This window comes from Camelus ferus, chromosome 12, assembly GCF_009834535.1.
Source record: "Camelus ferus isolate YT-003-E chromosome 12, BCGSAC_Cfer_1.0, whole genome shotgun sequence".
Classification (NCBI taxonomy): Eukaryota; Metazoa; Chordata; class Mammalia; order Artiodactyla; family Camelidae; genus Camelus; species Camelus ferus.
The window spans coordinates 41,918,369-41,943,393 of NC_045707.1; the positions used below are offsets into that span (position 1 = coordinate 41,918,369).

Sequence of the window (25,025 nt, forward strand, 5' to 3'; positions counted from 1 at the left end):
CACAAACGATAAATGCTGGAGAGGCTGCGGAGAAAAGGGAACCCTCCTACACTGTTGGTGGGAGTGTAGTTTGGAGCAGCCATTATGGAAAACAGTATGGAGATTCCTAAAAAGACTAAAAATAGACTTACCATATGATCCAGCAATCCCACTCCTGGGCATATATCCAGAGGGAAATCAAATTTGAAAAGATATATGCACCTCAACATCCACAGGAGCACTATATACAATAGTCAAGACATGCAAGAAACCTAAAGGTCCATCGACAGATGACTGGATAAAGAAGCCATGGTATATTTATACAATGGAATACTACTCAGCCATAAAAAATTAAAATGCCATTTGCAGCAACATGGATGGACCCAGAGATTGTCATTCTAGGTGAAGTAAGCCAGAAAGAGAAAGAAATATACCATATGATATCACTTGCATGTGAAATCTAAAAAAAAAAAAAAGACAAATGAACTTATTTACAAAACAGAAACAGACTCAGACATAGAAAACAAACTTATGGTTACAGGGGGGTGGGGGGAGGGGGGAGGAAGGGATAAATTGGGAGTTTGAGATTTTCAGATACTAGCTAATACATATAAAATAGATAAACAGTAAGTTCATACTATATAGCACAGGGAACTATGTTCAATATCTTGTAGTAACTTATGGTGAAAAAGAATATGAAAACGAATATATGTATGCTCCTATATGACTGACACATTATGCTGTACACCAGAAATTGACACAACATTGTAAACTGACTATACTTCAATAAAAAATATATATATACACATATACATACATATATACATATATATATAGAGAGAGAGAGAGAGAGAGAGAGAAATCCATAACTTCAAGTCCTCTCTTATAACTGTCCCCTTCTCTCCTCTCCATTTCTCTCCAGAAATAAGCAGGTCATATTTGCAGGCTTCTTCAAACTTTACTATGACATTTTCCCAGGGAAAAAATCCTTCCACAGTAGGTTTATCAACAGTATTAAACTAGAGGCTCACTTTACACATACTGGTGCTTATGTCCATCCGTAAGAGAATATTTCCTTCCCTCTGTCCTTTCTTCCACGTTTAGGCATTAAATGCAGGAGATGTAATCGTGAACAAGTGAGACACAGTGGCCCCACCAGGTGTGGTAAGGGATTTAGACAAATGAATGGGAAATCAGTGTTAGGTGACACTGTGACGACAGGAAACATGAAGGCAGGAAGTAAGTACAAGGGGCATCCAACCAGCCTTGGCGGGTCTGGAAGTTTCTAAGTGATGTTTAAGCGGTGAAGTGAAGGAGGGTAAAGTAAGAAGAACAGCACCTCCCAACTCCTGCTACATCCTCTGAAGACTCCCAACTCTTCTTGCTTAACTTCCCCTTTGAGCTTCATTGATTTCAAAGGCTGTCATCCTCAGCAGTGTTTTGTTTAATCATTAAGGAGACCTGGCACTTCCAGAACTTCAAAAATTGTTTTTGCTGATGATTCAGGTAAATGGAAACTACTACAAATTGCTGTTTAAAGACACTTGCTCCATTTGACCTCCGGGCTCAGGATTAAAATAAAAAATGTCACGTTCCTCTCCTCTTCCAATACACACGCACCACAATCTGGCCTCTTCCATGGCCGTTTACTGGATTCCCCAGCACCTAGCACAACGCAATGGATCACTGAAGGGATCTACAGGACACCACTTTGTACTGCAGTTTCAGGGCTGTGTGAGAGAAATTTAAATTTATTCATTTATTCCTCTTGGAACTTCTCGCATATGAAACATGTTCACTCGAAGGACAATTATTTATTTTAAATGTTTTTTAAAATGGAGGCTCTAGGGCCACTTGGGGAACAAATACTGTTACTTAATGGCAAAACTTTATAGTTTCCTGGAAGCAGTGAAATAAATTCCACAATGAGAAGAACATTTTAAAAAACAATAAAATTAAAGCTATTCTCAAATTATGAATGCTTCATATGTGCAATTTCTCACATGAATCAAGTGATTCGAATGTATTAAGAACACCCAAAAAAGCAAACGGAGAACTTGATATATATGTTTAAATTTTAATGCTTGAGAAAATACAAGTTAAAATTTGATACAAACACTGCTGGCACAAGAAAACATACACAAATTTGGATTCAGATAGAGTCAGTATGTAAACCTAGATGTAAGAATGTATCATAAACAATACGTTACTGAAACCTTTTAAAGAAGTAATAGATTTTTAAGTCAGACAGAGACAGACTGCAGAAGGAATAGTAATTTTTTTTTCTCAAAAAATTTCCCTTAACTAAACTCAGTGTGGAGAGGAAAGTTAGAGATCATCTAATTTACCAAGGCATTTTGAAGATATAAGCCTGAAAGACAACACTGTAAGTCCAAACAATGTAAAAATAATCAGCATTTCATTTTCCTCTGAAGATTAATTTGGTATGCTTGTCATGTTAACAAATTATAGCAATGAAAAATAAAAACTTACTCCATTCTTTCCTGAAAGCAGACATTATTTCTTCTTCCAGATATTTCAGTAATTGAAGCTCAATATTCATTTTATTAAGTATTAAAAAGAAACTTTAAAAATCTCACACTATTATTAAGAAGAAATGAAAACTTCCTTCCAACTTCAACAATGTATTTTTAAAATTGTGAAAACTGGATATACCAGCTCTTTAACAGCATTTCAAAATATATTGAATAAAGTATCTCTCAGCCATTGTTTATTTTAAAAAAATACTTTATGTTGGAAGAGAAAGCTATATAGAAATAAAAATTCATCCAATGTGAATATAATTGGAGAAATTCCCTGATCATGAATATAGGATAAAATGAGTATTTCAAAAATATTCTCACCATATCAAAGTGTAAAATCAAAACAGAATAACAGGAATTGGAAATTCGTACTATCAGTAGCCTGATGAAGAATAGGGCTACTTATAAATTAACTTCCAATTTTCAAAAAAAAACAATTCCTGGAATTTGTGTCAGATGATACTTTGATTCCTGATTACTCTCAACACAAAAGTTACTGTTTACAGTTTTGTGAAATCTACTTGGAATCAGTTACATCCATTTACCTTTTTTTTTTTTTAAGTTGTAGAATTTACTGATAACAGAAGTATTGTTTGGTCTTACAAAGGAATAAACTCCTTCTTGAAATTAAAATTCTTCCTCTTTAAAGATACATTAAATATTTCTTGTCACTAAAAATGTAAAACTTCCAGTACTTCTTGAACATTGACTCACCTTCCAAAGATGTAAATATTACCTCAATGCCCAGATCAACAGTGGAACTAAACTAAGTATTTAGGTACTGTCTCTCTCTTTTTTGCTGTTGTTATTTTTGGAGGGGGGGAGTAATTTGGTTTCTTTATGTATTTTTTAATTAATTTTTTATTTTATTTTTTTAGTGGAGGTACCTAGGATTGAACCCAGGACCTTGTGCATGCTAAGCATGCACTCTACCACAAAGCTATACCCTCCTCTGGGACTGTCTCTTTTAAGAAGAGAAGCATCAATTATTTCAAAAACTAGCCTGCATATAGCTTTGATTTTAACTGTATTCCTCAGACAAAAGATCACTTAGTTTTATACAAAGGTTTCTTGTTTTATAATCTATCAACATTAGTAGTCAGCTTAAGATGCTTATTCTATGATTACACATTTGTGTGAACCATTATTTTTCTTTAGAAAACACTTTTAGTTTGAAATAGAGAAATACAAACCTTAATAGTGAATATAACAACCTGTGATAACTGATAATACTGTAAAGTTATTAAACATATCCCTAAAACTTTTGAGAGTACATTAATCATTTTAAAATAGTTACAATCTCTTAAAAAACAAATTATTTACAAGTATCATCTTAGATTGATGAGGTCTATGTAGTCATTACATGATCTGGGTAAGTTCCTTGGAGAATCTGCCTACAGAACAGAAAACGATGCATATATACTATCCATTTGCCATTGGAAAACTGAAGCATGACTTTATTAAAGAAAGTTAACATAATTGGGAGAATCTAATTAAAATTGGTATTGTGCTCACTAAAGAAAAATTACAACCACATGATAGAATTTTTATATAGCAGCGCTTTAAGATTCTTTAATATCACACCTTAATTTTGAGATGGTTAAAACATAATTTTGATGTTAAACAGCATTATTTTAGTGTAAAAACTGGTATCTTCACTCACAGAAAATTACATTATTTTAAAAATATTTCTAATATGCTAAAAACTACCAAATCATTTCCGTTTTCACATTGCACAATGTCCATCTAAAATACAAGGTATACATTCTTATAAATAATATGAAAAATATTTTTTACAAATTTCAATTTATATGTCAATACCTTAATTGGTTTTACTTTTTTACCAAAAATATTGGTAACAAAATATTACCAATGTTAATGTGAGTCAGTTAAAAAAATCAGTTCCTTCTAATTTGGAAAGCTTAAAAAAAAATTTAGTAACAGTCCAACCAAAGCCAGAGCAACAGCAAGCTAATCAGCAGCAGCAGCCGTCAGTACCTGGTACTGTCCCATCAGGCTACCCTGGTCAGGAAACTGAATTAGGAGCCTTTTGTAAGACAAGTGCTGAACCGTTGCTTTTAAACTAAAATGCAGTAACTTACATTAAGAGCACCTCTGTTACTATTAGCAGGTAACAACCTCCATATTTAATACATATTCAAAACATAGCAACTATAGTTATAACTCTAGTAGTGTTATTTAACTTTATATTTCCCTTCATGGACAGACATTAACAGACAATAAATGTCTATCATTAATGACAGCCTCGTGGTAATTTCACAACCGTCTGCCTAAAAGGGGACCTTCTGGTGAATTCTGATGAGCCCTCTCATCACCCCAACCTCTACCCTCATCTTACTGTATTTAATGTCTGAACCCAAATGGATAAACACAATTAGGAGAAACTTAAGATGTGAAGCTAACACATTCCCTCTCTTTCTTTCCTCTGTTTTCTTAAAATGACATGTTATATTTATTTTCTAGGTTTCTTACTTCCAGTCATAACAAAATAATGGTCATCTTCCTTTTTCTTTGCAGGAGATTTTTTATCTCCACTAACTGCCTCCTTGCCAGAGGAAGGTGGTTTCCTGGTTGAGGCTGGGGCTTTGTCACTTTTTGGAGGCCCTTTGGCTGAGTCCTGGCTCCTGGTGGCAGTCTGTGTTGACTTTGGGTCTGGTTGTGTTCTGGCAGAAGACTGGGGAACACTCATGATGGACAGTGGGGTGCGGCCAGGGGACCTGGAGGCGCTGGTTCCTGTCTTCTGGGATGTGCTTTTATTCTGAGGCTGCTTTTTGGCAACTGAAACAGTATTTTTATCTTTCGATTTCTGTGCAGCTTTTGTAGGAGCAACTGAGGCTACAGAAAGTGGCTGGTTTAAATTCCAGGCTGACTTAGGTTTCGGGGCTGGCATTGCCCCCGCTTGCGGGGCTCTGTCACATGGCTCAGACCGTGTTTCCGGACCCGTGGTCGTGGTTTTGGAACCGGATGCCATCACTTTTGGAGGGGACCAGATAGAAGGAGAGGGGTTAGGCCTTACATGTAGATTTGCCTTAGGTGGCTTTGGACACTTTGATGATGAATTTAAACATGCAGCTGAGTGACACGTTGCATTATCCCTGGAAGATACATGACTGTGTTTCAAATGCTTTGGTTCAGTTTTTCCTGAACGCTTATCTGGCAAAAGTGTAGACTCATGCATCTCTCTTGACTCCTTGGCTGGAACAAACTTGGCCTTAGGAGTTTTGGGTGATAGGACACATTTTCTTAATGACTCAGACACACAAGGTGCAGTTCTTGATAAAGCTGGTGAAGCAGGGCTTTTACCTACGGGCTTTAGACAAGCAGGTGAAGATGTCACATTGTTTGAAGGAGCCTGTGGTTTCTTTGTTATGCCTTTTGAAGATTTGAGTTTAAGGTGAGAAGATGCAGCTGGAGAATTTGGAAGTTTAGAACGGACTGACCTGGAGGCTAGATCACCTCCTTTCAGGGAAGATGCTGGCAGCAACACAGCTGGTGAACATACCTGCTTCTCTTTGCTCCTTGGAAGACCAATGGGTGTGCCAGGTTTTGAATCCTGTTTCTGAAACATGCTAACTGCTGACAAAGGATTCATTTCAGGAGGCTGAGGTGTTCTGGCACACGAATCAGGCACACTTTCATTAGACACTCCTTTCTGAAATGCTAGAATTTTCTGTTCTAGTGTAGCAAACTGTAATATTCGACAGGGATCATACTTAAGCAAAAATCCTTGAAGAGTATCCCAGCCTCCACCGACACGGACCATGACATGTTTTCCATGAAGCATCTTTCCCCCAAAAGAAAGTAAAAAATAAAGCTGTAAAACTGTAAGGTGTAGTTACAATTCATTAGCACTCACAATTTGTGATGCCTGTGACCTGTGAATTCAGTTCAGTGTGTTTGCTAACAGCTTCACTAGAAATCGACAGTCTCTTTCTTATGTTATTAAAATAATAAATTTAATTCATACTGAATCATGCAACTAACAATAGAGAGTCCTCCATTACTAACATACAAAACTGTAAGGACAATATTGTTCAATAAAGAATTGAATATTGAAGGAAGATAGGAGAGAAGAGAAGGAAGGAGAGGGAGAGGAGAAATGGGACTTACAGAAAAAAGTCTCATAATAAAGAAAAAAATGACAGCAGAAAGAAAAAAATGACCAAAACTCATACTTTAGAATTTAATAAATCACGTTCATATATATCATATCAATTTAATGTTCAAAAATTTTGATACAACTTATTACTAGTTTTTCTTTGCAGATGAGAAAATTATGGTTCTCAGAGACTAAGGAAACTGTCCCAAATCACACAGCTTGGCCCAGCCCTAAACACACCAGGCTGCTCCAACCCAAATGGCGCTTTTGTGCAGATAAGACACATCCTGGGTCTACCAGCACAGCCCGAGCTGGACTTCAGGCCCCTATTCATTCAGTAAGCAAATTTGCACAATTGTATGAGGTTCCTCTGCAAATTTTAACTCTAATCCCACAATCTATGCACCATCACTGTATCATACTGCCTTTAAGAAAAGAAAGCTAATTAAAAGATGGAACATGCACATTTGTGTTTCTGTGTGAGTTCAGGAGGTGTGAGAAGGTAATGATAATATATGAAATAAAAGAAAATAAGGGTAGTGAAATATTTTTCATACTTTTATATTATATTCTTAAATTGGGAATAAAACAGCTCTTGCATCAGAAGTGGGCAGAATTCTGAACAGGTAAAACTTCCATCTCATCAGCAAATGATTAATCAACTGCAAATTGCAGATGGGACAAAGGAAGAAAATGAACATGTATGCTGGCATACTGATGCTGTGTCAAGGAAAAAAAAAAAGGCTTTATTCTTAAGACCCAAAGTATATATTATCATAAAGTGCAATGTTTCTATTTATTTTTCTTCTTACCGATTGATATTTAATTTTATTAGATGCATTTGGTTTGCCTTTTTCTTCTTATGATGCAAAATTATTCCATTTTAGAAATCTGAGAAATGGAATAAGTTACCTGAGGTATACGGATTCTTTTTCCCCCCAATTATATTCAATGCCTAAATAGCCTTACTATCCTGTAGTTAGTTGTTTGCTATATTAAAGGTGTTTACCTAAACTCATTGTATATATACTCTTGAAAGTAAGTATTCCATATTTTCCCTAAAGAGTGAAGTTCTTCCATTAATAACATCCTCTATTCCAATTTTTTAAAAAGTAAAAGGAGAGCGAAAGAAGTTTGGTAAAGCAATAAATTCAATTCCAAAATGAGATCTCAATGTAAGTAGGATGTAATGGTGACTTACTCTTATAAAGAGTATTTTATCTCCTAGTCGGTACCGTCCTTCAGATAAGTACTCGATAGAAAATCGATGAGAACAACTACAAGGAGGGTCTTCTGCAATATGTTTAACCTAAAATGAAAAATAAAAGACAAAATTTAGTGCTTGTGACAAAAACTATTTTGTTTAATGTTAAAATGCAAGGTTATTTGATAGCTGGTAAAAGCAAACTCAAAGATAAAAATTTAAAGACAGTGCAACTATTTATTACCTCTTCTCTTTTACTTGTTGACAAATATTCAGATTGGACAGTAGCTAATCTAATAAAAGCTATCAGTGATGAAGTCTTGAGTCAGTTTCTCTCTGCCCAAGTGCAATCAAGCTGACTACTCACAGTAGTACACTCACTGACCACTAGAGGAGGCCTGTGCATGTGTACAAGAGTGAAGTCAATTCAAAACACATTCATTAAGGCACAGGAAACGTGTGAGTTCATTATTAAGCCTGAATTGTTTCAAGACCGGATTAATATATCTGTCAAACCAAAGGTCGGCCAGTCAGATAAAGTTTAACCAGGAATTTTCACTTGCCCCTTACCGTTATGCTAAAGTAATACAGATTTGTTCCAAATTTACTGTTAAAACAGAGACATTTATATCTAGTCGCCCCAGACCGGGTAAATTCAAATAATTTCAATTCAAGAGGCTTTTTTCTAAAAGTGCCACTTTGTTTCAATAGTCTACTAAGGAGATGAAAGTTGAGGGGAAAATTCTACCTCTATTCCTCAAGGGGCTTACAGAATTTTTAACTGTAGTAAATATCCAAAACATGGTAAAAACTGGAATAAATACAAAAATTCAGGAATTCTATATTTAAAACTATGGAAATTAAAATAAACCGATTAAATGAAAATATTTGCTGAGATAGGTTTGATTTGAAAAAAGAAGTCACATATCAGCCACTACAGAAAATACTTTGTTTTCCTAAAATCACATTTTTGAAAAAGCAAGGCCATATATATTTCTTTCAACTACTTGTCACACAGAGTATATCTGAACAAATTCATTTAATTGAATTTAGGGATGATGGATAAAGAAAGTCTCTTCAGATATACCCAGTTTATTTAGCTGAACATTAATAGAAATTTATGATTTTCTTAATTATCTAACCCAAAATTAATGCACACATGTAGATTCACCTGGGCCTGATCAGAAGGGTCTGGATTTATCTCCCTATATCATTCATTTAGCAAAATAACATGATCATAAATAGAACTGACATTCAATCAAGTTTATCTTGTTTACCTCCTGGGTATATGTGCACACTACACACACATTCATACACACACACATACACACACCACATGCAAAAAGTGGCTAAAAATAATCTGAACCTGGGTAAGGAATTTACAATTATTTAAAACATTTACACATTAGTTAACAAAGTAATTGGAAAGCAGATATATATTTCAGTCATTATTTTCCATCCATTACAGTTTCTTAAGTACACAGAACTACAGTTGTATACTTAATAGTACTCTAAATAATGAATCAGATAATAATTGTTCCTTACTTAAACATGACTCTAAGATCTCTGTAGATCATGTATGTAGAGGTGGACATTGAATATATTTATATAGCACAGATATATTTAAAGAAATGTGTTCCTTTTAGTTCTCATAACAAGAATGCAGACATGAAAAGTCACTTATTTTCTTTGTTTAAAATATACAAGAACCACTTATATTCAGCAGTACAAATCAGCACTAACCCACCATCTAAGGAAAGTGGTGAGGCTAAAAGAAGAGCTGTAAATAAAAAATGTTCTCTTCTGGCTTATCTATTGCATAATTAACATTACAACACTAAAGGAAATAGCTGAAGAAATTAAAATCATTTGTAAAGGCACTACTATCAATTATTTTCATTCTCCTTGTTCTGATACACACTTTTCACAAAATAAACATTTTTCTTGTTGCTACATGGTCTTCATAATGATTACATAAAATTATTATTCTGTTAAGATAATGACTCCTACTTTACCTAGCCACTGCCCTATTTGGGATTATTTAGATTGCTTCCAATTTTTCACCCTTATAAATAATAATGCAATAAACACTTTCATTCATGCTACCTTTTTCTCTCTTCAAATACAATTAAAAAAAAAAAGAGGAGGAAAGGTATAGCTCAAGTGGTAGAGCACATGCTCAGCACCCAAGAGGTCAGGGGTTCAATCTCCAATACTTCTTCCAAGTGAAAATCAATGAAGAAACTTAATTACTCCCCCCTCATAAAAACAAACAAGCCAAAAAAAAAAAAAAGAGGAACATTTTCGTGGCTGTTGATATCCATTCGTCAAGGCTGTTTTTCAGAAGTTTACATCGTTTTCCACTGCAAACAGCAATCTCTGAGTAGAGTTCTACCAGAATTTATCAGCACCAAGTTTCATAATTTTAAAAAATGTTGTTGATGTGACAAATCATATATCTGATTTCCTTGATTATCAGCAAATTTCAACATTGTATTTTCTTCTTATGTGAACAGTCAGTTACCTACTGGAAATGTTTTCCTTATCAAACTGTATATGGTCCTTATATAATAGGAAAATTAACATATTGTATTTCCTATTTAATAAAAAATGTTTTCCTTTTTATTTAATTACCATTATTTTAGGTTATATGAGATTTAAAATCAAGTTTTTACCTACTACATTATCACTGCATTGCATACTGATATTCATAGGCATCATATAAATCAGTAATATAATGCAGTAATATAATATTCAGGCCTGATAAAGAGTTGTTCAGGCTGACATTTTCTTAACCTGTCTTGCAAGGCTATCCACATGTTTTACTGTGGACTTTTATCATATTAAACAAAACAATCAAAACAACAGTTTATTAGTAATGACTTATTTATTATTTCTTGAATAATTTTGTACATTAAGCACTTTCATAAAATACTACAATGCAAAAAAAGACTCAATTCTAAGCAACAGTCTAAGCAGAAAAAAATGTTTTGAGGCTCAGTTCACCTCCATCACTTATCATACTGCAGTCACGGCAGAAGACACACAGCCTAAGCAACTGTAATCCTATTAACTTCTACCTAATGATGTACTGGTAAAGTTTTGAAGACTTTTCATTTGAGACCCATCATCTAGCAAGTCTGCAAATACTCTGTCAGGGGGAACAGTCAGAAAAATCCCATCAATTTGCTCTCACAACTTTTCCTCTTCCTATATTCCTCAATTATCAGTGTACCATTGACTTGAAACCTTGGAAATTCTCCTAGATTTTTTCCCCTCCCTATTAGAATTAGTATTCCTGTCAATTCTCTTAAATATGTCTTACATTACATTTGTTTCTTTTGCTCCTTACCTACTGTTGCTGCTCAAGTTCAGGTTCCCAGCATCCTTTGCCTGGATTATATAACCTCTACAAGACCAGAGTAATCCTTGTGATTTACAAATCAGATTACAGCACTATCAAATTTAAAAAGGAACCAGTGAATTCTTTGGCCTACAGAACACTTCATGATGGGTTCCAGTCTATTTGCCCCACTCATCCTCAAGTACACTCCCATTCCTCATCACACACAGGCAACAGCAAGTCACCTTTAACATACGACGCTCTGAACTCACCAGAGAGTGGAAATCAGTACTGGTGTATATTCTGAATAAGAACATTTTCTTTTAAACATAGCATCGCCTGTGGCAAACTATGAGACTGAGGCATCACAGTTGAAAGATAGTATAGCAAGTACTTACAGCTTCATGCAGCTCTTCATGCTGACAGCACGATTTTGGAATGCTGATGGAATCTTCAAGTCCAGAAGTATTAAGTAAGGTCTCCTCTAGCTCAATTTCTTTCTCAAGTTTTACTAATACTGGGGGCTCAACCCCATATCTGAAAACCAATTATGAAATCTCATCAAGCAAGTGAAGTCTGACCCAAGCACTTCCCTGCATATCACAATAGGTTATACTTTATTTTAAAATAAAGTCTGTCTGACTCTCTTCTACCAGTTATTTCACTGGGACATCTGGAAATCATTTTTAATGTCCCACAGATTGCCAAAAATTCATATTATCATCTTTACATCACAGCATATATATTTGGGTTACTGGATGCTCCTAGTATTCAATCAAGGATCCTAAAAGGTGCCTTCAAATAAGCAGCTTGTGAGTGAAGATGGTTCTGAGCTAGGTACGGAGGATACCAAGCCTCGGCCTTATTACTACATCCTCTTTGTGTTCAAAGGACTTGCCTCGCCTTGAACTGCTAAAAGACTGCATACTCTTACTCTGCTCTTAATTAAAAAATTTAAGTATCCACTTTTACAGTGTAATATTAAATGAAGACAAGATATATTGAGCAAGTAAATGTTAACACATGACATGGCTCACATGAACAGAACAAAGTTAATAAAGAAACAAAAAGAAAGAAAAAATTGTAAATTAAGTTACTTCATTTCAATCAAAAATTATTTTCACTTATTAAAAAGTGTTCTAGCTAAAATAAAGTAGCCTAAAAACTGTTTATGACATTGAAATTCTGAAATATTGTGGAATACATACCTTGACACAATTCGACCAATTTCAAGAAGACAAAGATACACCTGTCTTGGATCTTTGTGCAAAACTGTGAAAAAATAAGACCACATATTTTAAGGGGCAAATTAAACAGGCAAATATATTTCTGGCATGGAAGAAGTAAAATAAAAGAATGATTAATACAGTAAGTTTACTTGTTTGGAGCCTTAGAAAAGATTTTTGTTTTCTCTACATATTATCATCTTCCTTAAATTAAAAAAGAAACAAAACTGTATAACAAGAAGACGAAAACCTACCATGGATGACCATTATATGCATAGTGTTTTAGGTCTAAAAAACTAAGGGCTTAGTACTATTACATTAATATTTCAGATCTCTCAACAGGAGATTCTATTTGAAGAGATGTATCACCTCAATTTTATTCTAAACAATCTTTAGCATAGGACTATGTGTGACTAGCCTTCTTAAACTCTTCCAAATGTAGGAGGGAGCACTTCCTAACTTATTCTATGAGGCCTATATTACCCTGATACCAAAGTCAGACAAAGACATCACAAGAAAACTAAAGACAAATATCCTTAATGAATATAGATGTACAAAATTCTCAATGAAATACTAAATCCAGCAGCAAGTAAGATTTAGCCCAGTAATGCAAAGTTGGTTCAATAAATGAAAATCAATCAATACACTATATTGAAAGTATAAATGAAAAGAATTATCTCAGTAGACACAGAAAAAGCTTTTGATAAAACCAAACATCCTTTCATGACAAAAAGGACTCAACAAACTAGAAATAGAATGGAACTTTAAAAATATGAAAATAGGCATCTCTGAAAAACTCACAGCTAACATCTTTATCAATGGTAAAAGACTGAATGTCTTCCTTCTAAGGCTAGGGAAAATAAGGATGTCCACTCTTACAACTTCTATTCAGCATTGTACTGGAGGTTTAGCCAGGGTGTTTACATAAGAAAAACAAATAAAAAGCATCCCAGGAATGGAAAAAAGGAAAACTATCTCTATTCACAGATAACATGGTCCTTTGCTTAGAAAACTCTAAAGAGTCTATAAAAAAAACTAATAGGGCTAATTAGCAAGTTCACTAAAGTTGCAGGATACAAGATTAATAAATATACAGAAATCACTGCACTTTGTAGATTACAATCTGAAAACAATCTAAAATATAATTAAGAAAATAATTACATTTACAACAGCTTCAAGAAGAATAAAATACTTAGGAATAAATTTACCAAAGAATTATAAGACTTGTATCCTGAAAACTATAAAATATTGTTAAAAGGTATTAAATTACATATAAATAAGTGGAAAGACATTCTATGCTCATGGATTGGAAGACATAATATTGTTATTATAATACTCTCCAAGCTGACTTACAGATTCAGTACATTTCCAGTCAAAATCCCAACAGCCTTTTTTTTTTTCCAGAAATGGACAAGCTGATGATAAAATTCATATGGAATTGAAAGAGACATAGAATATCTAAAATAAGAACAAAGTTGGAAGACTCATACTTCCCAATTTCAAAACTTACTACAAAGCTACAGTAATAAAGACAGTGTTTACTGGCATAAGGACAGACATACAGACCAATGCACTAGATTGAATGTCCAGAAATAAACCCACATGCTTATGTTCAATTGAATTTCAACAAGTGTGGCAAGACAACTCAAAGGGGGAAGAACAGTCTTTTCAATAAATGCTGCTAAGATAACTGGATATCTCCATACAAAAGGAAAAATTTAGACTCCTTCTTCACATCATATACAAAAAATTACTCAAAACTCAAGGACCTAAATCTAAAAGCTAAAACTGTAAAGCTCTTAGGAGGAAACATTGGTGAAATTCTGTGTGATCTTGGATTAAGCAATGGTTTTTTAGATATGACATCAAAAGCATAAGCAAAGAAAAGATAAACTGAACTTCATCAAAATTAAAAACTTTTATGCATCAAAGGACACTATCAAGAAAGAAAAGACAATCCAAAGATCAGGATAAAATATTTGCAAATCATATATCCAATGGCCTAGAATCCAGAATATAACTCTTAACAAGTCTACAAAAAAAGACAATTGACCCCTCCTAAAAAATGAGCAGATTTGAATAGCATCTCTCCAAAGACGATATGCAAATGGCCAATAAGCCCATGAAAAAAAGCTCAACAATATTAGTCATTATGGAAATTCAAATCAAAACCACAATGAGATAGCACTTCACACCCACTAGGATGGTTAATCGGTTGGCCCTTGAACAACATGGGTTTGAACTATATGGGTCCACTTAACACACGGATTTTTTTCAATAAATACAGACTACAGTATTACAAGATCTGCAGTTGGTTGAATCTGTGGATGCAGAACCATGGATACACAGGGCTGACTGTAAAGTTGTATGCAGATTTTCCACTGTAGGGGTTGGGGGTTCACTGCCCCTAGTCCCTGCATTGTTCAAGGGTCAATTGTACTTTTAAAAAATAACAAGTGTTGGCAAAGATATAAAGAAACTGGAACCTTTGTGCATTGCTGGTGGGAATGTAAAATGGTGTGGCCACTGTGAAAACAGTCTGGTAGTTCCTCAGATAAACACAGAATTATCATATGACCCAATAATTCCACTCCTAAGTATATCCCTGAATTAAAAACATGTGTTCACTCAAAAACTAGTACATAAACATTCATAGCAGCATAATTCATAATAATAATATTATTAAATAATAAAAGTAAGAACAATCAAAATGTCCATCAGCTGATAATGGATTAAAAAAATTGGTATACTCATACAAAAAAATACCATTCATCCATAAAAAGGAATGGAGTACTGTCAGATGCTACAGCATAAATGAACCATAATGTGAACTGAAACTAGCCAGACACAAAAGCCACATATTGTATGCTTCTATTTATATGAAAAGTACGCCAATCATAGGAAGAGAAAGTAGACTGGTGGTCGCCAGAGAATGGTAACTTGGTCCAATTGCAACTAGGTACAGGTTTTCTTTTAGGAGTGATGGAAATTCTGGAATTAATAAGTGGTGATATCTGCACAACAAAGTGAATATACTAAAAACCACTGAAGTGTACATTTTGAAAAGACAAATTTTATGTATGTGAAACATATCTCAATTTTTCAAAATGCTACAACTAAAAAGAAATCTAATATGCTTAATGATCAGCACACCTGGATTAAAGCAGGGTACAAATTGGTGGGTAAAACAGCAATCCATTATTTTTAATTCTATACTGGATGGGAATCTCTAGAGGCATACTAAACAGGTAATAGTGGGAATAGCTACCCTGTTTGCAGACAACAGGGTGTGCATGGTCAGTAGAAATATTTAAAACAACAGTAACTTGAAACAATAATAAAACCAACTAACAGTTGGTTTGCTTTTTATTACCACCACGAACCAGCAATTCTGAGCAATGCCAGTGATAAAATACTTGTCTCTATCAGAGCAGACTACTACTTCCACGACCCCCACACTTAGTATGCTACTGCTCCTAACAAAAAGTTATAAATTCTGTGTGTGGTGGTGTGTGTGTGTGTGTGTGTGTGTCTCTGTGTGTGTGTGTCTCTGTGTGTGTGTGTGTGTGTGTGTGTGTGTGTGTGTGTGTCTGTGTGTCTGTGTGTGTGTGTGTGTGTGTGTGTGTGTCTGTGTGTCTGTGTGTATATACATAAATACTTCGAGGAAACTTCGATGGTTTTCACTTTGGTCACTGCACAGATGCTTCTGTTGACTTAAAGTGAGAAAATACATCAGTAATTCTTTAGTAGAGTATGATCTTTTAAAACATTAAGTCAAAAACATTACTCCACTTAGATAACCAAGTTGGCAGCTGCTGTTTATGAGGTAAATCTAAGCACTGTGAGCATACAACATTTGGCCTTCTGTTATTTCTGTAATTACCTAAAGACAAATTACTCTACCAAGTAATTCTTGATGAAAACATTAATTAGTTAAGCATTATTAGTCCAGAACCTTCCGGTAGCCAACTCATTTAGGAAGTAAAATATGTCTAGGCCACTCTAGATATTTAGGATCTGTAACTATAAATGAAAAGCTTAATCATATATTTAATTCAGAATCTGATTCTCCAATTGTTTCACGTGTATTTCGAGTATAAATTTTTCTAGGGAAATGAGATGTGGCATTTGAGCCCTTATTTGGAAAAAAATATTCTACTGAGTTATATGAAAAATATCCTAATAAGCATTAAACACAACAACAATAACACTTACCTAAACCTTCAGATTCAAAGAGGTAAGTCTCATCCACTCCAATGTGCCTGCACCAGTGAAGGAAGTTCGCAGTGTTGTCTCTAGCAAAGAATGAACCTGACGCAGCATCTTTCTTACAGGGCACTTTTCTCATTGGAAAATTCTGGAAAAGACAAAAGACTAATTTCATACATGCATCAAGGATATTTTCATTAGATGTCCATTTTAACATTATTAAATAAATAGTCACTGCATCGAATGTTAACAAAAAAGTGCACAATACAGGGGGAAAGGCAGGCATCTTTGAAAATATTTTATTTTGCTTTTTTTATGTATATTCCAGAAAATGACTCCTAGGAAAACAATCTGGTCAAAATTAGAAGTAGGATCATGCATCTCTAACCTCTTTATTTTTAAAATAACACAAGAGTCTTAATTAAAATGAAAAATGACAGTCTAATAATTCCAAAGCGTATCTTTATAGGATGTCTCTCCATACATAGTTCAATACAAACACAAAATTACTGCTATGTTAAAGGTTTACAAACACACTTATTTTTGTTTACTTCCTTATTTGCAGATTCATAAATATGGTTGTGAGTTTCTTGAGGAGACTTTAAAATAAGGAAGTAGTAGCCCATTCTTAATTCAAGTTCTTTGAAAACTGACAATCTAAGTTTTACAGAATCCTTTTTTTTTTTTAATATTTGGACAAGAGTATTCAGATAATCATGCTGAGGCTGAGGGGTTTTTAGTTTTAAATTTTCACTTGAATAAGAAATTCACGCATATGATTTTTTTAAATGCACTAACACAGTGAAGTATAAGTCTTTCTCCCCCCTTTATCCCTCAGTTCCTCTCTCTTCCTAGAGATAACCACTGTTACCAGTTCCTTATATTTCCTTCCTGTTGCTATTATTTCCCAGAATTAAAATAGCTTTGTGAGTTTTTCTAATTGTATACAGAAAAAAAATCCAACACAGCCAAATACAAAGATAGTTAGTATCAAATGAAATCTTCTCATCCACATTTTATTAAGACATCTCTATACACAAGTATACCTGTACCTACAGAATGCCACAAGAACACACTATTCTGAACTCTGATTTCTGTGTGCATGTATGCATACACACTTAATGACAGGTTGCAAGCAACTTTTGGGGTAAAAAAAAAACATTAAAATAGTCATTTTTAATGAATAGATAATATTCTACTGTTAGGTACCATAATTAATTTTAAACAACTTCTCTACTGATGAGCATTTAGGTTATTCTTAATTTTTTTTGCACAATCATTTTTGTAAGTTTGTGGTTATTTTCTTAGAATAAATTCCTCAAAGTAGAATTATGTTATGTATTAAAGTTTCTGCTTTATTTTCAATGTGATATATATTACCCACTGTCCCCCAGAAAGATGGTACTATTATACTTCCACCAGCACTATGTTAATGTTCAGACCCTGAGAACACCCACAGACCTAAGGGCCTACAAGTGAAAACATCCATATTTGATGAAAAGAGAGGAGACTTTATCTACTTCAAATCATAACTTCAGGGTCAATGAAGGAAAACTGTCCTAAAAAAGAACTATTTATTCAACTAATATTTACAGAATTTACCACCAAGACAATATATAAAGAAGAAGAGGAAGAAGATGATAGCTCCTAACTGTGTACCAGGAACCATCACAAGCTCTTTTCTCATTCATCTCTCACAACAAGTCTATATTGTTCTCAGTGAGAGCTAGCTACTAGATACTTACTAGGCACCAGGCACTAATCCATCTATATATTATCCCATTTGATTCTGCTGAATCCTTGAAAATATATCCTACAAGGTAAATGTTAGTTTCTCCATTTTGCAAGTGAGAATATTTTTCCAGATGCTCAAAATCATTAAGTAAACTACCCAAGGTCTTACAGAATAGTTTGGGTGGAAGTTTATAACCTTGCAGAGATGATAAGAAACGTACATAAATCAGTATGTACCAAGGTATAAAATCACTACTGTCAAACATTTTCTTACCCTTGGTTCTTCAGAGTTGCATGTTTTCACCATGTTTTGAAGAACATTAATCAGCTGGCATAATAGTACTCCATTATCAAGTTCTTCCAATAATCTCTCTGCCTTAATTTCAATACCTAAAAACATATTTCAGACCTAAGATTCTTCTAGAAACAGTAAATTCAAACAATATGGTTAAAGTTGAATTAAATATAATCAGATTATAACTGAAACACTAGACAAATATTAGATCAGACTCCAAGTATTTATTCTTAGAGGATACACTTAGAACAGCAGATGTCAAATTAAGTGAAAGATAACTGGAAAAAAAAAAAACTTAAATACAGAAAAAATAAAATATCTACTTTATTTCATTTAAAAAACACCGAAGTGTTTTTTATATTTCAGTGTTCGCTATTAAGGTTAAGTTTTGACTCACAGCATATTACTACTGCTTGCACACAGAAAAAGATTCTCTATAAAAAAGATGGACTTTGTTGCAATTTAGAAATTAGAGATAACAACATAATAAGCACTCAGGAAACACCAACTTTTCACCTCTAAAATTCCTTCTTTAGAAGCATTGTCATTATAAATAAACTTTAAAAAACTATCCAAATCTTTAAACTAATATAAGGTAGAGTATTTACTGTGTTTTTAATGATCTTGAAAGGCCACAGATAAGCTTTATACATATATATTCCTTTTCATGAAAACCTTGGAATGCTACATGAAATTCTGCTTTTAAAAGAGAATTTTTTTTCTGGGGAAAGAGTTCAGAGCACTCATATCCTCTAAGTGAGTAAAGAAATATGATGTCATACATTGTCCAACCTGATTCTTCCTCCTAGGTTTCATATGCCTCTGCCCCTCAATGTCTCACAAACAGTAATCATTTTAACTACAGTATATATTCCATCAAAATCTTGTGCCACAAGATTAAGGGGAAAAAATCAGCAAAATATAGATCCCCAGTTAGACCTATACACATAAAAAAACCCACTAACAATGAAAATGTTGATTATTCACAGCTTTTACTACTGACTTCATCTGTTAAGCCTCAGACTAGCTTACTATTCAAGCCCCGAGGGTCAGGTGAATCAGAATATCTTCCCAACTAGAATGTAAGCTTGGTGAGAAAAGGGACATCAAATATTTCATTCATTAGAGGGTCCCCAGCCTTTGGAACAATCATTCCGTGTCAAAGAGTAAGAATCTAAATAAACATTACTGAATAACAGAATACAATTTTGAGTCACTTTGCAAGCCTTACCTAATAAACCAGATAACCAGATTGACAGATCCTCTTGCATGGGCAACAGGGTGGCTTCGTGCCTCACAGCTATCCACTCGTCATACTGACAAACATCAGCCAAACCTGGCCCATGTCTAGGGGTCAGCGGACTCCGTGGACTTAGAGGCAGGTCTTCTCCAAACCATACCTAGAGAAAACACCAACCAACTGAATGGATGTGACCTTGTTAAAAGTCAGCATGCCCAACATTTACATTTAAGTCATGAATTATAGACCATATATTTAATATACACACATACAAAACTGCAGCAGAAAAGTAATAAACTAAAAGCAAACTATTAGCCTAGATAATTGAAACTTTTTCCATATTTAATTTAGTGATAAATGTAAGTAAATGCCTAATTAATAAATGAATTCTACTATCGAACCAAGAAGATAAAAGTCAACAAATAATATTTTTCCTTCACTTGGAAAGTTAGCTGCGTAAGTTTAACAAGTTGCTTAACCAGAGTCTCAGTATCCTGGCTGTAAAATGAGTTAATGATACCTGCCTTACAAGATACATCTTTGGAGCATCTAGCATTGGGCCTGGTAACATTTATTGAATAATGGATAAATGAGTGAATGAATGCATAAATGGCATTTTGTAAACTTTAAAACATATTATCAGTGTTATCTGAAAAAACTAAATAATCTGGTCTGTCACATGATTTTGCATGGCCCACAAGCTAAGAATGCTTTTTACATTTTAAAACAGTAGTTATATAAGTACCTTCATAATTGCTTCAATTTTGCCTACTGACTCACAAAACCAAAAATATTTACTAACTGGTCAATCTCTGGTTTAGAATAAAAATTAACATAAATGTGCTATCAACCAACACTTACAAAATTTTGAAATACAATTAAATACACTTTTAATATAAGATTATTTAGAGAAAAGACTGTATCAAATCTCAATTAAGGAAGAAGTATTAGAGACCAAATGAAGTGACGAAGGGGTTCCCACAGGAGGGGAGCTTGAAATGGAGGATCAGAGCTTGAGTGAGGTGCGCATCCATACATGGGGACAGCCCTGTGCAGTGTCAGACCCTGAGTAGGACAAGGAGGGTGTCCACTGGGGCCAATGGGGGGAACGTCCCAGTACATGGTGTCAGAGCCCAAGTGAGCTGAGAAAGGCATCAGCTCACAGAGGGGTGGCAGCAACAACAGGAGACTGGTTACATACACAGGCATTTATCAGATGGGAGCCAGGTTTCTCACTGCCAAAGAAGAGACATACAACTATGGAATGAGAGGAAAACGAGAATGAACCCTATGGTGCTGGGCTGGAGTATCTTTTACCAGAAAGCAAAGAAGTGCTCAAAGAATGATGGGGACATGCAAAAGGACACAGAAGTCGGCTTGAAGGGACTTGTACTGGCTAAATTAAGAACAATTTAAGCATCAAAATAATGATATAAATGGATTATAACACATGAATAAAATAAACTGGAATTTCCATGAGGAAAAAGATTTTTATACAGTTTCAAAGTATTTCCCACAAAATACTCATTACAAAGAGAAAAAAAGAGTAATTTTACAGTAAAGAAACTCGTCAGGCAGCAACTTAACCAAGTGACATAGGTGAACATGGTTGATAATGGAACAAATCAAAATCATATGCCACCTGATAGGATGCAGTGAGACAACGCAGCATCCCTCTGTGATACTCCTACCAAGATGAATAACCTGAATCTAATCATAGAGAAGAATATCAGGCAAATCTAAACTGAGGGGCACTCTAAAAGATAATCAGTCTGTAATATTCAAAAGTGTCAAGGTCCATAAAGAAAGCAAAGATGAAGATACTGCTCTAGATTGATAAAGACTAAGAAACGGGACAACTAAACTCAACAGGTGATTCTGAACTGGACATTACTGAGACAACTGGCAATATTTGAATATGGTCTAAGTCTTAGATGGTAGTACTGTACTAATGTTAATATCCTTATTCTGATCACTTCACTGTGGTTGTGCAGGAAGAAGTTCTTGTATGCGAGAAATGTACCAAAGTATCAGAGGTATGGGGCATTAGATTGGCAACTTACTCTTAAATTGTCCAGCAAACAAGTATCTCTGTTTTATACTTAACAACTACTGTGCAGGTTTGTGATAACTTTAAAATAAAAATTTTAAAGCTTTTTTTTTTAAAAAAAAAAAAAGAGGCATAAGTATAGGTAATATGAAGTGAATCTAGTTCTTTCTTGATTTTTAAATGTAGATAACTTAATTTGAGGTTTCTTTGAGGCAAGTCTTACTGTACCAAATCAAAAGCCACAACAACACCATCGTTAATCCAGACAAACCTGGAGATGGGAAAAAAAGCTGCTTCCAATCTCCTGTGATGAGAAATAAACATGTTTTTTAAAAATCTCAAAGGGAAAGAAAAAAAATGAATATATACCACAAGAGGCAAGCTGGAGTAATAAAACTTAATAAAAGTCACCAAAGACAAAGAGGAACATAGTTATTTGAGCAGCATTATTTCAGGTATAAATTGGGGAATGAATTCCTAAATATACGAGGATCCTATAAAGTTGTATGAAAAAGACAAGATGTTTATTTCCCTGAATTCTCTTAGAATTATTTCAAAAGGAGAACAGCAAAGATTTACTATCTAAGTCTTCCCTTTATAAGCTTTGTTTCTGTTTGTAATCCCAGTCTTCCCTTTGTTTCTGTTTGTAATCCCAGGACTCAGTATGAGACCTAGCACATGGGATGCAGTCAAAAATATTTGTTGAATAGTTGAGGAATAGGTATTAGTAAATGACTCTTTGTACCATCAAAATCAAGATGCATCTTACAATCAATGGTATTTTACAGTCAATAGAATGTTATTTGTCCTTTGCCCATTTGGCTGAGCCTACAAAAGGCAGAGAAGATGCAAATGTTTGACAAAAAAAATGTGAATTCATTAGAAAGGTGGTTTTGAGAAAATCCTGTGTGAAAATGTAGAAGCTAATATTAACAAAAGTCATTCTCATTTCTTGCCACGTTAGGGAGAAGAGTACTTGGATTTTCCTATAGTTGCAAGCAGAAGACCACAAAAACCTGGGCTAGTCAGTAACATATTAATGTTGTTAAAAGTTAGATGTTAACAACAAAACCTGCATGTATAAAGATTGTTCTCAAACATGCTGAAAGCTGTCATACTGTAGAGATTCATAACCACAGGTAGTCTATAGATGAACTTGAGTCAGTATATAAACTTACCGTACATTTAAACAAAATTTTATGCCTGTGGACAAACGGGCCTTTTCTCAAGACAGTTCGTAGCTTTTGTCAGATTCTCAAAGGGGACTATGACCCAAAAGAGATTAGGAACTATAGTTCATTGGTTTTTAGGCTGTATGCTTATTTACTAATCAGAATCAGGGATATAAAAAGGGGCAAGGAAGATCTTAATGTATTAAATTAATAAGAAACCAACTGAAAACAACTAAGTACTGGCTGTCTCCTCTCTTCAAGGCACTTATGAATAATGAAGCCTAATTAGCAAAGAGGTGAAAACCCTAGAAAGTTCTCACATTCACCAGGGAGAGAAGCAAAAACTTCATAAGAGACGTCAAGAGTGCACTCGAAGAAGACTCAATAGAGCTGCACCTGTGGAATCTAGATGAGAGAAGGGTTCATGGAACTAGAAGACAAAACTATGGGAAAAAAATCAATCAGTTAAGAAAATATTAATGGCCAATAGGATAGAAATGAGAAAAACACGGTAAATGTGGCAATGATATAAAACACTCTGTAAGGAATCAAGAAAATATAATCAACATGAAACGACATTTCTGAGACCTGGATAAAAAGAGACTAATAGAAGTAATCAGATAAAACGTGGTTTTGAGAAATAAAGGAGTTCTGAGCATACTCAGTGTGGATTTGAGAGGACCCACGGGGGAAGAATAAGACCTTCTGGGAGACTGCCATGGACTCCCAGTCCCAAAAGGAGAACAGTATGAAAGTGGTCTTTGTTAGTAGAGTAGGAGATACAGCTGCATAGCATAGTGGGGAGAAGACAGTATCACACTCAGAGTTGTTCTTAACCATTTGATAAATAAGCTATCCTCTCTAGGCTATTATTATCCACTGTTATCTTGATAAGACTTCTTTCTTAGTTAGAAAAAAACAGTAAAAAGACTTTCATGACACAGGAATAATCTCCAGTTTTACATCTGGATTATGGTGTTGAACCAATGACACAACCAAACTTCTGAAGTGCCTCCTATGTAACGTGTTATTTCATGGATTCCTCACAACCACCCTGAAAAACAAGTGCTATGATCTTCACCCAGAAGCAAGGAAGTGGAGACTCAGACAGCTAAGATAACTTGCCAGAATCTCACAATCAGAGTGGCAGAACTAAAATCAGAAACAAAATCTGATTGACTCGAAAGTTCTCACTTTCCAAGGCAAGTTTTATTATCAGCTGTTTGCATCTTCTAGGTAGACCTTCAATGTGATTTTTATCTTTAAGATCAAAAATTCAATCATGCTCCACTTATATCAAAAGAAAGAAAGGATGTAAGAATAACTGCCAACTCTGGAAATCATTCAAATGTAAGATTATTCTGGTTTCTCTGATTATTTCCATCTTGCCTCCCCTCACCCCAAACACAAACTAACCAAAAACCATTCTTTAAAGTTTTAATGTCAGGTTATTTACAGACATTACAAGGCACATGTACAGTTATCTAAAATTAAAAATCTGTATTCGTTTTCAAAGAAAGCTCTTTTAACTACAAATACATACTAGATAGTAACAAGAAGAAAATCACAAAATATTCCAATTCTTTTCCCAGGATAGTAAAAATAAGATGAACCCACCAATCCTAAGGTATTTTTGATTCTTACAAACATTCAATATAAATGAAAGCTTAAAATTAAAAACTTTTCAGAATTAGACAAAATGTAGTATTCCTGTTATTATAATTTGATGCTTAACAAAGGTACAATAAACACATTGTGCAGTAATTTTAGTATTTTACTACTTATTATAATCTTATTATATTAATCTCAATGTAAATATATACTTTTCCAAGAAAACCACTTACTTGAATTGCAGGCTGCATGGTCATCTATATTGAAATGAAATTGCTGTTCTGAAAATAGAACAAAAC

General features: G+C 34.3%; 1 protein-coding gene across 2 annotated transcripts in view; it reads right to left on the minus strand.

Annotated features, from left to right (window-relative positions):
• Positions 1–2,071: 2,071 nt before the first annotated feature.
• Positions 2,072–25,025, minus strand: part of GAS2L3 (growth arrest specific 2 like 3) — a 33,153-nt gene continuing 10,199 nt past the window's right edge. For both annotated transcript variants that reach the window (XM_032493546.1, XM_032493547.1), the window contains exons 3-10: positions 24,960–25,007; positions 19,885–20,053; positions 18,633–18,748; positions 16,631–16,772; positions 12,398–12,461; positions 11,588–11,726; positions 7,844–7,951; positions 2,072–6,327 (exon numbers count right to left, since the gene is read on the minus strand). In XM_032493546.1, the coding sequence (XP_032349437.1) occupies positions 4,996–6,327; positions 7,844–7,951; positions 11,588–11,726; positions 12,398–12,461; positions 16,631–16,772; positions 18,633–18,748; positions 19,885–20,053; positions 24,960–24,983 (2,094 nt within the window). In that variant the 5' untranslated portion in view covers positions 24,984–25,007 and the 3' untranslated portion in view covers positions 2,072–4,995. The remainder of the gene's footprint in view (positions 6,328–7,843; positions 7,952–11,587; positions 11,727–12,397; positions 12,462–16,630; positions 16,773–18,632; positions 18,749–19,884; positions 20,054–24,959; positions 25,008–25,025) is intronic.